At 41.4% G+C, this 13952-nt stretch overlaps 1 protein-coding gene across 1 annotated transcript in view; it reads right to left on the bottom strand.

The window, feature by feature from the left end:
* The window catches only part of stau2 (staufen double-stranded RNA binding protein 2), a 98410-nt gene that overhangs the window by 26659 nt on the left and 57799 nt on the right, over positions 1 to 13952 (bottom strand). The window contains exon 13 of the mRNA XM_039790126.1: positions 3281 to 3394. Coding sequence (XP_039646060.1) covers positions 3281 to 3394 — 114 coding nt within the window. The remainder of the gene's footprint in view (positions 1 to 3280; positions 3395 to 13952) is intronic.

Here is a 13952-nt window from a genome sequence, read left to right as displayed (position 1 = left end):
AACATTGTTTTCATATTCATTTTTGTTAGGTCAAAAAGCTGTCAACGCTGTGCTTTTTCCTTCTCATTTAGTTTAAGATATTAATCCAACTTAACTTAAGGCTCAAACTATCAGAAAAAATAACTGAGCCAAAATGGAGAACATGTTGACAAACATCTTTCAGCTAGCGTAGCAGCCTACGGGCTTACATGTGTTTGGCAGATGGCACAGAGAGTAGATGGCACATGAGGTCAGAGAGAGCACTCAGCTGTATATCTCTCACACATACAGGCCCTCCAGGAATGTCTACACAAGGCCAAGGATTATAGCACCGAAGCACTGTGGTGTGTGTTTATGTGTAAGTGCTTCTGTGTGTGTTTGCACTTGTTGATAAAAAGCACACCATTGTAAAAAATTACACTGACAACACCTCTGCTCTTGGTCATTAATGTTTACTCCTTTAACAGGTAATTCATTCTCTTTCACTATTCAAATCTAATGCAGCACATTGAAGATACACACCTCCATTTTATATCCCACTGGTGGTGTTATTTAACAAAACATCAACTGGGAACCTATGCTACAGGGACTTTTTTTTTACATAGCCGATTGCTTTTGATTGGACAGCGCTTCATATGTCTTCCAGCAACTGATATACTCATTTCTCAAGTCTTTCATAGCCAAGACATTTCTTAAGGTTTTAATGGTGCAACCCAATTTAGTAAATCCCTAGTTTGAAACCAGCAAGGCATTACTAGGAACTTTACACAGTTTTTGGGGGACTTTTGGACTTTATTTAACTGTCTTTATTTAACTGGGGAGATAGAGGCATGCACCTTAACCATAAGGCTACTGGCCCCCACATAAGTTTAATGGGAGAAACGCTGTGCATGCTCTTGGAGTTTAAACCAAGACAAACAAAGTTTTGGCCACAAATTGCACTCTCTCACTATTAGCATCATTAATAGTAAACATGCTTAACATTGTTACTACTGCTACCGTTCAAAAGTTAGCTGATGAACTAATTAGATTATGTATTTTCTTTTTCTTTTCTTACGTTTTGGCACCATGTGTGTTCTTTCTTTAAGTCATTGTGGTATACCCGTTTAACATGGAGGCTTATTACGTGTGATAACCAATAGCTGGCACTCTTTTTTTTTTCTTATTTATAACTCTGACACCAAAACAAAGACTTGAACAATACCTATAAAGAATTGCTCATGTTGCCAAATAAAGACAAAACTACAATACACAATAAAACTATTAGAACAATCAGAAACACAGAAGTCATTCATAAACATATGGACGACACTAATGTCTGTTGTGTGTTTGCAAACAGCAAAGAGTCACAAAACTGTAAATCCAACCCCACAAGGTTTCCAACAGTAATAAATCATCCAGAACGAATTTTTCATTAAGTGCTGTTTTGCCAACTGTAAATAATTAACTAATTTCCACAGCCATTCATCCATAACTGCAGCTCATATCCTATACATCGTTCCTTCATACATCATGGGCAGAGAGGTGTGGAGAGGATTTCCTTTAGCTGTTGATCTTTATCAATTGCTTTGGTCTACCTGACATAAACCTCCATGACTCCGCAGATAACACAGCAGAACATTTCCACAGAGATGTCTGTAATCAAACACACTGGACTCACCAAGCATTACTGTGTGTGTGTATGTGTGTGTGTGTACAGAAACAGAGGCAGTCTCCAGGAAAGGTTTTATCCCTTCTTAGTCAAGAGATCCCTTGCTCATTCTCATTAGATTTACAATGTCTAACTACACAGATACAGGTGTAAGGTGTGTGTTTGTGTGTATGGGTGCCAAGGCCAACATGTGGAATAGGAAACGTGGATCTCCAGTGAACAGAGACATGCCCGATCGATTTGAATGTGTGCAACAGGATCCCTGAGATTCTCCAGCACACGAGGGAACCTATTTTATCAACCTACAGGTAACTCTACAGGCCTTATTAGTGTGTCAACAACGGGCACCCCTCACAGCCGCCAGTGCCCACGCACCATTATGACAAAGTCGACCAAATGTGACGCCTTCAGACCTACTTTGTTCAACAAGTGTTGGGTTTGGGGGCTGCTGAGGGTGACCCCTTATTGTTAGGTTCTCCCTTTGTGGTCGTACTCCTCACTGTACTGAGAAGAGAAAAAGAAAGGCCTTCTCTAACAGTCGGTCATGCCCCAGTGCTCCTGGCAACAACAGGTCCCGAGGACGCAGACCTGCCTGGCCTATATTGGCTCTCAGTTAGTGGTGGCGGCACTAGCCCCCTGTCAGCTGTCCCTTTCAGGGCCGGGCTCGGGCCCTTTATTAAAGCTTTGAAGACTACTGAATAAAGGGGCGTCCTATGTTTAGATGATAGAATGTAAGCAACTGGTTTTCTGCTTGGGCAACACAAGACAAAGAGCCTCCTTCTGAATATGGGGAGTACGCGAGAGAGTGAGTGAGAAAACTAGAGAGGGAGGGAGAGATAAAGAGGGGAACGCCGCAAGTTTTTTCAGGTTTTTACATGCTACACTTCACTAAACCAAGATAAGCAGAACCTAAAGAGTAGAGCCCGGCTGATATTATCAGCCATTATTGTGTTCTCACAGAAATATCGGCCTCACTGTTTACTCTGCTGGCAAAAAGAAACTGCAGAGCCGTAAACTGCAGCAATAAATGATTTATTGACAGCATTTTAATGTATATTTGACATCTAATTTTCTCAATTAAGTTTTATGTGTTTTCATTTACAATTAGTCAGAATCATTTAGTCAATAGTCAATTAATGTTTGTTATTTTTACACAACTGCCATCAATAATAATAAAGTATATTTAACTGCAAAATATCTTTACCTAAATATAAATCTTTATTACACAATGTTTATTTTAAATGTGTTATTTTAAATTCATGTAAGGGAAAAAAAATGGCATTGACAACAAACAGTTATTAGATATTTTTCATATTATTTATGTAAAGTTGCCAATTTATCGAAGCATCAAGATTGGTGTAAATCTTTTTCAACTTTTTGGCTGCTAAAAATTGTGTGCATCATGGATATATATACCCAAAAGTTTATGAAGTGTTTGCAACCAGCTTCATGCAACAACCAATCAATTTGATGAGACCTGTACATCTGACGATTCTTAGATTGGCTGCTATGACCAGTTAATGCTAAAACCAGCTGACTAAAATCACTACATTGTGTCCTCAAAAGAGCATTCAACAGGTGTGACACTCACCCAAACCCACCCAATCCCCCCCCCCACACCCACACCCACACCCACACACACACACCTACCTGGTCATGGCTGGCTTGAAGGGTGCTCCCGGTGCCGTGGAAAGTCATTTGCACAGGGGAGAGGGTCAGATAGGTCACAAAATCCTTACCACTCTGCGCATCACTGTACTGCACCTGGAGGAGAGGGCAAAGGTAGGCAAACTGAGTTACCCCAAAAGTATATAAATACAGGAAAAGATCAATCAAAGCAAAAAAGACAAGGGGACTGAAGCATCTCAAGTTTTCAGTGGGATACAGTCTTGTGTTCTTAGAAGTGGTTGGCTTGAGAGTAAATCTTGCATGTCTAATTGCCACCATAGAGCATTTGTGGACAATTACTCCACACCATACAGAGATGGCAATGGAGGGGAATGAATGTAAGGGTGTGTATGTGAGATTAAGGGGGGGGGGGTATCCGAGGGGGTAGTGATGACATCACTGGCGACCCCTGATCATTGAAAGGTTAACTCTGCAGGCATTCCTAAATGCTGTGCAATCAGGACTGTTATGACATGATGCTCCTCTGGGACAGTCTGCTCCTGAGATCCAAGGGCTTTGGTAATACTGCCTGCTTATCTGCCCTACTTCTCACTGGCTCGCACTCTGTGAACATGTGTGTATTTGCATGTGTATGTCTGTGTACGAGTGCGTGTTTGTGTTTGCCTGGCCTACTTATGCCAGGGACAGCTGCAGGCATGTTAATAAAAGGCATAAATAATTGAGAGAAGAGAAATATCTGACAGATGCAGAAACACAAAGGACAGAAGGAACGAGAGAGAGAGAGAGAGAGAAAAAGAGAAAGCGAGAGAGAGAGAGAGAGAGAGAGAGAGGATATTGCTGATTCAAAATGCTTTTACACATCAATAAGCAAACGAAATAAGTAAGTCAACAGGTATGAGAAGAATATAGCTATGAACATAACAGAGCTTTGAGCTACTTCTGAACAAAAGGACTGTACTTTAAACTCCTCAGATAAGTCAAGCATAATGTGTGGAATGTGTTACAGCCAAAATAAACAAAATGAACACCATAATCATGATGCATAAATCTATTTTACATATGTTTGTAGATCAACATATAATTTCCACAACAGCTAATATTATAGAAAAATGTGTTGAAAACATTTCGATATCAGCATCTGTTGAATTTATATACCATGTGGGTGTTGGTTTGTCTCGGTGTATTTTTGTTGGCTGAGGAGTTTTAAGTTATTACCTTTGTTTAAATGAACAGAAAATGTAAGTCACAACACAAAAATGTGTGTCTGTTTGTGTATTTTCCTTTGTGCATATTAACTCTGTTCACTGGAAGTTTCATCTTACCTAGCCTACAATTCGCTGGCTATACACAAACTTGTGTGTAAGCTTATGCACACACACAAGCCACTGTATATCGTCTGTGACTGAAAGCTTCCAGAGCAAGTTGTGTGTGTCTCTCTGAATGAGTTATGAACATATGTGGAAAAGTGTGTGTGTGTGTGTGTGTGTGTGTGTGTTCAGGCCAGCCAGAGACATGGATGTCTTCCCATTAAGACACAGGCCCATCAGAACATACACAAACACACAGAGATATGAACATGTGCATGCAGAGATACGCACAAACATGTTACGTTATGTACAGTAGGTGAGAAGACACACACGTACGGATGTGTATGTGCACACACACAGAGCTGATAAGGAGATGGGCCCACAATGATAAATTGTGGAATGCTATCTGTTATGTGTATGAATGATGAATGTAGTAAAGTGAGCTGTGTAAAAAGCCTTCTCTGAAAACTTAATCTCCAATAAATCCTTCAGACTTCAACATTAAGGAGAGAGAGAAAGATAGAAAGAAAGAGCGAGAGCGAGAGAGGAGAGGAGAGGAAAAAACAGAGAAGGGGGAGTTTTTAGGGGTAAGAATATAATTGTTTAGGAACAAGAATCCTATTTCGGAAGTTTGAAAATGAAAGACTGCGATGAAAATACTTACAGCTTCTGCAATAATCTTCAAACTGTGTTTGAATACGTACAGAACTGTGCTTGAAAAGATATGAATCTTTGTGTGCGTGTGTGCGTATGTAATTGTGCAGTATGCTGGTTCATGTAGGCAATATAAAGGCCTTTGGCTCGGAGTCTGTGATGTATGGTGTAATAATGCTGTCTGATCAGCGGGAACTTCGCTTGGTTCATCTATTGCGAGCTGTCAGGCCTCCAACCGAGGGTGAGGCCCTTCGATGGCGCTGGAGGAAACAGACGCTCTCTCTCAGTCTCTCAGACCTATGCTTGGATATATAAAATGTTTAGTAATTTCCAACGTTGCACATTGTCTGCGAGTGTATCCCTTAACTTTCCCTCTAGTGACATCATCAGGTCAAAAGTTTAATTTGTCCAATATTTTGGGGTATGACGAAATACCTCCAAACAGCCTCAGCTGTACTTTCTAGTTAGTGCTAATTAGCAAATGTTAGCAATATAACACGCTTAAAATAAGATGTCGAAAATTGTAAACATTATACCTGCAAAACATTAACATGTTAGCATTGTCAGTAGCTTGTTAGCATTTAGTTCAAGGCACAGCTATGTGTAAGAACAGGCTCACAGAGCATCTAGCATGGCTGTAGACTCTTAATCTTGTTTCCTTACTTTCTTTTATTTTTCCTCATTGTCTAAGAGATCTTGAGCTGGGTCTGGACTACATGCTGTTGTAAACCTCTAATGACCTTTGACACATCGTATGTGATATTGGACTACATAAATAAACATGACTTGCTCCAGCCACCAGCCAAATTCTGGTTAAAACAGAAAATTTGGCAGACTACCCAACGTCACCTGGAGGTCTTGCTGTCTTGGTGGCTTGTGATGAAACATTATTGATTGCGATGATTTAACGGAAACTGAAATAACGAGCATCACCTCAAAACAAAGTGTCTATTCTCCCATCCAGGATGTCTGTTTTGAGTGCATGTTTGTATGCATATGTGAGTGCATGCATTCTAAAATAGGCCTAACTAATCATCCCAGGTCCCAACTCAGAAAACAGCCTCTAATCCACTTCCTTTAGAGACAAAGAAGTAGGAGAGTTACGTAAGGCCTGCGATTGATCGGCGGCACTAACGTGGAACGAACTCTGACATCTGGCTTCTAAAGCATGGATGGCTCCTCTTTATTTGAACAAACATGAACATGCACAAACTAAAGCAATCACAGTCATAGTGTGCATGCAGCCATGCCTTAATTTATGTTAAGTGCACAAATATGCATGTGCACACTCACAAACAGAAACCTAAACAGACATGAAGGGACACACGCAAATACATGCAGAAATACACAACGGACATAAATTACATGTAAAAGTCCATATCATTAGCACTGTGTTACACAATGCTGTCAAGGTAACTGCAAAAACAAACACTTATTAGGTTTGTTGTCATGTTACTCCAGTTAAAACCACAGAACACAAGCACTGGACAGGACTATGAGCTTGATTCCAGACTAACCGGAGTGTAGGCTGTGAAGAATCAGAGCACGGAAATAACTTTGACTTTACTATAGTAAACAAGCTGAGGAACACTGTCATTGTTGGTGAGAAGCAATTAGAGGTCCAAGCTGAGCCACTTCAGTGGGGACATCAGGGGTCACGACTGTTTAAAGAACTCTGTTAATATACCTTTCACTTCTCCTAATGGCAGGAGGTTAAGGGCAAACAAAGCTGCCACTCTAAAAAAAACTTTTAGAACACTTTGCCCGGATCACAGACAATGAGATAAAGTGAGTTCTAAGGAAGCCAGTTCATTATTGAGAAGTTGGGATCATTAAATAGATTTTCTAGAGAAATACATGTTAAAAATAAATGACCAGAATAACAGACCCCACTTCTTCAACAGCTGGAGAAAGAGCTTGTTATTCTTAATAGAATGATGTGGCACACAAAAGAGACCTGCTCTTTTATAGTCACTTTTGTAGGTATTAAGGAGGAAATAGCTCAACACATTGGGAAATGCGCTATTTGCTTTCTTGTTGAGAGTTAGGTAGGAAGATTGATGCCATTCTACAGCCACAGCAAAAAAAATGGAACAGGGAGAAAAAGCTAGCCTGGGTCTTTGAAAGGACAAAAAAATTCCCCCTACCAGCACCTCTAAAACTCACTAAGGTTATGTTCAGACTGCAGGCAAAAGTGGCCCAAATCCAATTTTTTGGGGGTCAAGTGACCAGGTCAGACTTCTTCAGAAGTAGTGTGAACACTCAAATCTAGCCCAGATCTGATTTTTTCAAATCAGATTCAGGCCACTTCCACATGTGGTCTAGCCTAGATATCTAGATGCACCCTAGTGGCAGCAAATTTATTTTGCAGCCAAGGGGGTCTAGGCAATCTCCGTTGGCTTGCGAGCTGGAAAAACCAAACTCTAGTCAGGCCATTCACATCGTGTATAGAGTCGGTGGGCGGTCTTATGGCTGCTGCTGCTGCTGGGAACAGCGGTCTTCTGGAAGACCTGCGGAGTTAAGCTTTTCTTTGAGAAAAGAACGGCACTGAAATCATTCTTAAAAAAGGAAGATGTGTTCGGAGTTTTGCCGACCGGATACGGCAAAAGTTTAATCTATCAACTAGCTTCGCTACCTTCTTCGTTGCTCTGCCTGGTTGTAGCGCTATCCTATTGCGTGCAGAGGGAATTTGAAAGACAACCGTTTATCCCGCCCCTTGGATTGAGCCCTGTCAATGGTGAGTTCCCAGACCCAACATCTTGATGTGGGTCTGGCTTGTCAGGCTATATGTGGTCCTGAATTAGACCCAGATGTGATTTTTTTCAATGTGGCTGCAGTGTGAACAACCAAGGCGGATTTGATGCAACTTTTATCTCAGTAACCCTCGTTGCACCCTCTCCCCCCACCTGGAGGGGCTGGGCCCCCTGCTCCCGGTGCGATTGTCAACAAGGGGCGGACTGTCCTCAGTGCGCCCCAACCGCGTCACCAGGGCGGGGATCGGCTCACGTAAAAGGCATCAGGAGTCTGCGGCGATATTGGCAACCCACCAACCCGTCTTGAAACACGGACCAAGGAGTCGTAACGCACGCGCGAGTCAGCGGGTCGCCCATGGCGCAATGAAAGTGATGGCCGCCGCGCGCCGGCTGAGGTGGGATCCTGGTCCCTCGGGGTCGGGCGCACCAAACCCTGGTGGAGGCCCGTAGCGGTCCTGACGTGCAAATCGGTCGTCCGGTCACACAGACCTCTGTAGTGAATTTGTCTCTCTTTCTCTTCATTCTTCTCCTCCTCAGCACCTGCTCATTAATGTTATGGCTGCCATTACACAAACATTTAGAAAAATAAGCAAAAATGCTTCCTCCATAAGCTCCCTAACTTTAGTGCAACAGCGTGCTGCGTCTGATGTCATTGTTATTGTTCTTTTGCGCATGCGGGTCAGTTTGAAACCGCAAACAGTTCACACTGGAATCTGATAGGTCACATTTTAAAAAGGTAATGTGAACAGCCAAAAAAAATAAAAATAAAAAACGGATCTGAGCAAAAAATCCGAATTAGGCATTAAGACTTGCGGTGTGAGCATAGCTTAATTAATAGGGATGTCCCAATCAGCAAAAACTAAACTTAGTGCTTACTAGTCAATCTTCGATTTTCTTCCCGTGTTTAACTCCGATGTCGGCTTCAGGGAATAACAGTCTGTAAGCATGGAATCACGGAAGACGTGTGGAGGATTGGAGTAATCCGCTTCTGTAAAACAGATGACTAAGAAAGACAGACTTTTTAACTCGTTGCCAAGGGCTGGCAAGCTACGACACACTCTCTGGACAGACACTGGTGAGTGGCCGCGCGCCATCTTGGTTTGAAAGTGCCGGCATCCAGGTGGTCTGGCGGTGTGTTTGTGGCGCAGGGTGTGTGATGAAATGATCCAAAACTTGCGATCGGGATCGGGACATCTCTACAAATTAACACATTGTATATTGTTTGTTTAATCTGTACAAAACCAACAAAAAACTGTGTAAAAATAATAATTTGTGGTTTTACGGTGGTTATGTGTCAGACTCTTTCTTTGCCTTCTCTTTGTCTTACCGTTTCTGTGAGGCTGCCAAGGTAGATCTTTTTTTCTTTTTTTACCTCTGGACAGCGCCAGGCTAGCTGTTTCTACAGACACTATTGTGCAGATAATAAAGAGAACTGTTTAGATTCAAAACAAAGTGCCAGGTTAACACACCCTCCATCTCCCCATGATGGGACTGGGCTGGCACACAGCTGCTATCACTGCCTAGTGTTGAGAATTACATGAAATATGATAAATACTATCAAAATACAGAGAACAAAAGCAAGTAAAAGAAAAAAAGATTATGCTGCATATTCAAATTTGCAATATGCTGTGCTGGCACTTGAGTGTATTTGATTTAAAGGTTTGCAAATGGGCTTGATTGTGGTGTAAAAACATCATCACTCAGTTTTGCCAAACACACACAGACACAGGCATACACACCGACACGCACACAGAGGGCCACCATGTAAGCAGAGAGACTGTGGGCCAAGCCAGCACAGCATTAACGGTCTGATTTATACCACAGACAAAACTTGTTTTCGAAGGTCGCTCTTCACACAAATATGCTGCAGAGTGCAGCTGGAAGCCATCACCCTGCCGCAGAAATCAAACGTGGTGGGATTAGCTATCCCAAAATGTATTTTCTAATGCAAATCCCAGAGTAAACAGAAAGTAAATGAATGGGACGATGACAAGAAGGTTGGAAACAAACTGTTAGAGTCTTTGAACGTTTGTACCAGATCAGGCGTTTGATGTTGATACATAAAGATGAGAGTCAGCAAAGGAGATCAGGAAAAGAGGAGAAAAAAAGAGGGTAGAAAGTGCCAGGCAGGGTACAAGGTGTAGTCGGCACCATTTGAAGTGGTTTTTCTACAAAGCCAAAGAAGGAAGTGGAGAAAGAGAGAAGAGCAAACAACGTATAAGTGTGAGAAATCCTGGGAACTGAACTGAATGAATGAATATCAACACCAGCCACCCGCCAAGGATAGTGTTTTCATTAACATGGGATTTCCAACATGGAAGTTCTGATTCCAGCACAGCAAAGAGTACAGGCCCTCCCTATCTATCTTCCAAGTTAAGCCTGTTCTGGCTAGATAACATACCTCAGCTGATTGCTATCTGTGCGGTGTTATTGCGTTTGGATTGAGCAGCTGGACAGAACTGAGAGATACAGTAGATACCATTCAACTCTCCCAGACACAACCTGGAATGTTATAGTACAGTATGTTGATGTATGATCACCGTATGCAAGAGGATATTAACAATTTCTAAATGGGTGCAATATCCTGTGTCAATAAGAGTTAACACCGACCCTTGTTTCCATGCACACGCGGCGTAGGATTGTGTGAGTCACAGGCGAGACAGAGAGCTTTTGCTTATGGGATTGTTGTTGTTTCTTCTGTTTTTTGGAGCCGGCACAGTGATGTGAAAATGTACTGTCAGCAATTATCAGAGGACACAGGTGAGGGAAACAAGAAATAAGAACAGAAACTCTCAAAATGATATATACCAATACGCTCAGTCACAGTCATTAAGTCGTTTCCTGTACATCGGTAGTTTAATTTAAGAGAAATAGTGACACTTCAGGGCTCAACGCTAACTTTTTAAAGTGGTTGCCGACTTGGCAACCAGGCATCAGCTATTGGTTTGCGAAATTGACAATAAGGTTGCCACATTTTAAACTGCCTATATTTGGAGCAATTCATTTCTCATGTTACTATACCACACATTTTAATAATGAAACAATGAGATAATGGCTTGCAATATAATTTCCCATCCCTCTCAAATAGGAATGCAACAGATCACAAAAGTCACGGTTCGGATCACGGTTTTGAGTCACGGATTGGATCGATTTTCGGATCAGCACAAAAAAGGGGGGAATTTAAATGATTATTTACAAAGTAATAACAACTTTTAACAATAATTACTTCTTTCACCAGTAAATTGCTGTTAAAAGACAAAAAGAGATGAGAGAGAGGGTATTTTACTATAACTTTGAATGCACCACGAGGATTACCAGTTTTAATTAAACGCAACATTTAGTCCCGTCTACAGCAGCAGTGACCAGTGCTAGTTTGTGTCTTTTAGCTCATAGCTTTAGCGGCAAATGGTTGTACGTCCCGCTGTTGGAATCCTCTACAGTGAAATAGTCACACGTTTACACCGTTTAGCTATCAGCATTTTAACGGTGTTTAATCCAGTTACTACTGTAGCTAATGCTAGGCTATCGTTACCTGCTGTCAAGTGTAACGTGTTATTAGTGTTTACTAGTGTGACGTGCAGCGATGTTTCAGTTTCCTAATGTCTTTTTTGGACCATCAGAGAGCAGCGCAGACAATTAGGTGGCACCGTAATGAGGCACTGAAATCAGAGTTGCTATTCCGTCTGGTAGATACCGGCCACCGGTGCCATAATAGTAACAGTGCCATATTAGCACCGGATTTTAACATGCGCCATTAATGTGAACAGAAAAATGCGTTGCCTATTCGCCGGGCCGCGCCCACCCAAAACAATGGTAGGGAAAACACTGTCTGACCAGACTGATCTCATGAAATGGTGTATGTATGACACACCAATTCGTATGCCATTATTGGCGTGTTATCAAGACGCATACTCACTTTTTAGCGTGTATATCAACGCCGTTTGGCCTCCATTCACTTACATTACCTTGCGATTGCGTGTGAATTTACGCCGTAGCGAGTAGTATGAAAGGGCTATAATCCGCGTAGGGATGTTGGTCGGGGTGGAGGATGGGTAAAACACAGGACTTTCACCCAGGACACCGGGGATCGTGTCCCCCGTGTGACGTTCCCTTGTCCCGCGTGTGACCCGCGTGACTTTTCCTAAACTTAACAGTCGCTTTCTTCTTTTACTAAAGCCAACCCCGTTCTTCTTTTTCTAAACCCAACCGGTTCTTCTTTTCCTAAACTCAATCGTAGCTTTCTTCTCATAACACGTTGTTCTCGCGATAACACGCCAAGTGGCATGTATCTGTACGCCTGCTCTATACAGCGTAGACATACACGCGGATAGCTCAAAAAGTGTACAGATAACACGCAACTTGGCTTAAGAAAGTTGGCGTGTAAATTTAGGCGAAGTCATGATTCTGACCCACATGAACTTGTGCAGATTCTTTTGTACATTTACAGTAAACCTTTAATGTCACACACAACAGTGATCCTGCGCTCATGATTTGCGAGATCCAACTCTCCACACTTCACACACACTCAAATAACACAAAACTATCAGGTTATGCTTCATGCAGGTCATCAAAACTCTACAGGCTGCTTAAAATCTCTGCTACAATACACAAAGTAGTTATGTCATATTTTCCATTTGCACAATCTCAGGAGGGGTGTAATTTGTAATTCATGCTGGAAAGGTGCTGCATTCACTGTACATGCCAGTTACTCAGGAATATGGCTTACTGTATTATGCACAGCAAAAAATAATGAGATGCTTGCTTAATCTTCTGTGTGATATTGTTTTTATGCACATTTAGTTTAACAAGGTTCATCTAATCTATATACAGTGTAACCTAAAGGCAGGGTGACTACATGCAATTTAAGTGTCAAATCAACTGGTCTTTATAGTGGAAATGATTTAAAGCAGGCCTAAGTAACTTTAGAAATAAGAAATAACACATTCTTCCTTTCCTAAAATTAAAAGTTGAACTCATTAGAATGAAAACACACCGTTTCTCAATTCAATGTGCGCCACAGTTTGCAGCAACAGCCTTACCTAGTCTGGTATGACCAGTAGCTTATGGTGGCTAATGTTAGCTAATATTAGCAAACTTGGAAATATTACTATACTATACAAATATTGCTGTATAAGGCACATTACTGTGTCAGTTCGCTGACTTAATGACTCTTGTAAAATGTGAATTTCCCCTTGCAGGATTAATAAAGGCATTCCTTTTTCACATGTGCTACTGTAAACATTAGATTAGCAGTTTAGCTAAATGCTGTGCAATATTCCATTACTGTGACAGTGACTGCTGTTCAGCAAACGTTACGTAGACATACACAAATTTGGGTTTGTCTGTTTTGAATTAATGTGTGTTGCTATAGATGAGATGATTTATAGCTCAAACTAATTAGGTCTATTCATCCAAAACATAAATCTGATAAAGAATATGATGTACACATTTTATCTTTTCTGAACCAAAGATAAACCAAGATGATCTTTATCCGTAAAAATAGGGAATATATAAATATATACCGTTATTAAAATCACACCTTGTTGCACACATGCTCACCACTGTGTAACTCATGTCTGAGTAATCATTCTCAGTTTTGCTCCACAAATAAAAGCAGCATGTGATGGGGCGCATGCACGCACTCACTCACTTCCTTTCTCTGTCCCTTTCACTCTTCTCTATTAACTTTCTCAATCACTAAATAACTCCACTGCCAGTCCACATTCAGACACAGACAAACAGAAAGAGCCTCTCAGACAAACACTCCAGTCTTCCAAGAACCAAGCAGGTTATGAAAATACAGTGCATGCAAAAAGGCATGATGGCATGACAGACAATGGATCTGCTCAGAAGCAGTAGATGTGTCTTAGTCCAGGTGTGTATCAGCGCTCCATTTGAAGGTGATGGGAAAAAATCATTAGATTTCCATCAATCATTGATCTTCTATATAAAAATCTCCAGCACACTTTAAAGGGAAGT

This window comes from Perca fluviatilis, chromosome 22 (assembly GCF_010015445.1).
Source record: "Perca fluviatilis chromosome 22, GENO_Pfluv_1.0, whole genome shotgun sequence".
Lineage (NCBI taxonomy): Eukaryota > Metazoa > Chordata > Actinopteri > Perciformes > Percidae > Perca > Perca fluviatilis.
Note: the sequence above shows the minus strand (reverse complement) of the source record. Positions and strands in the feature narration are given on the sequence as shown.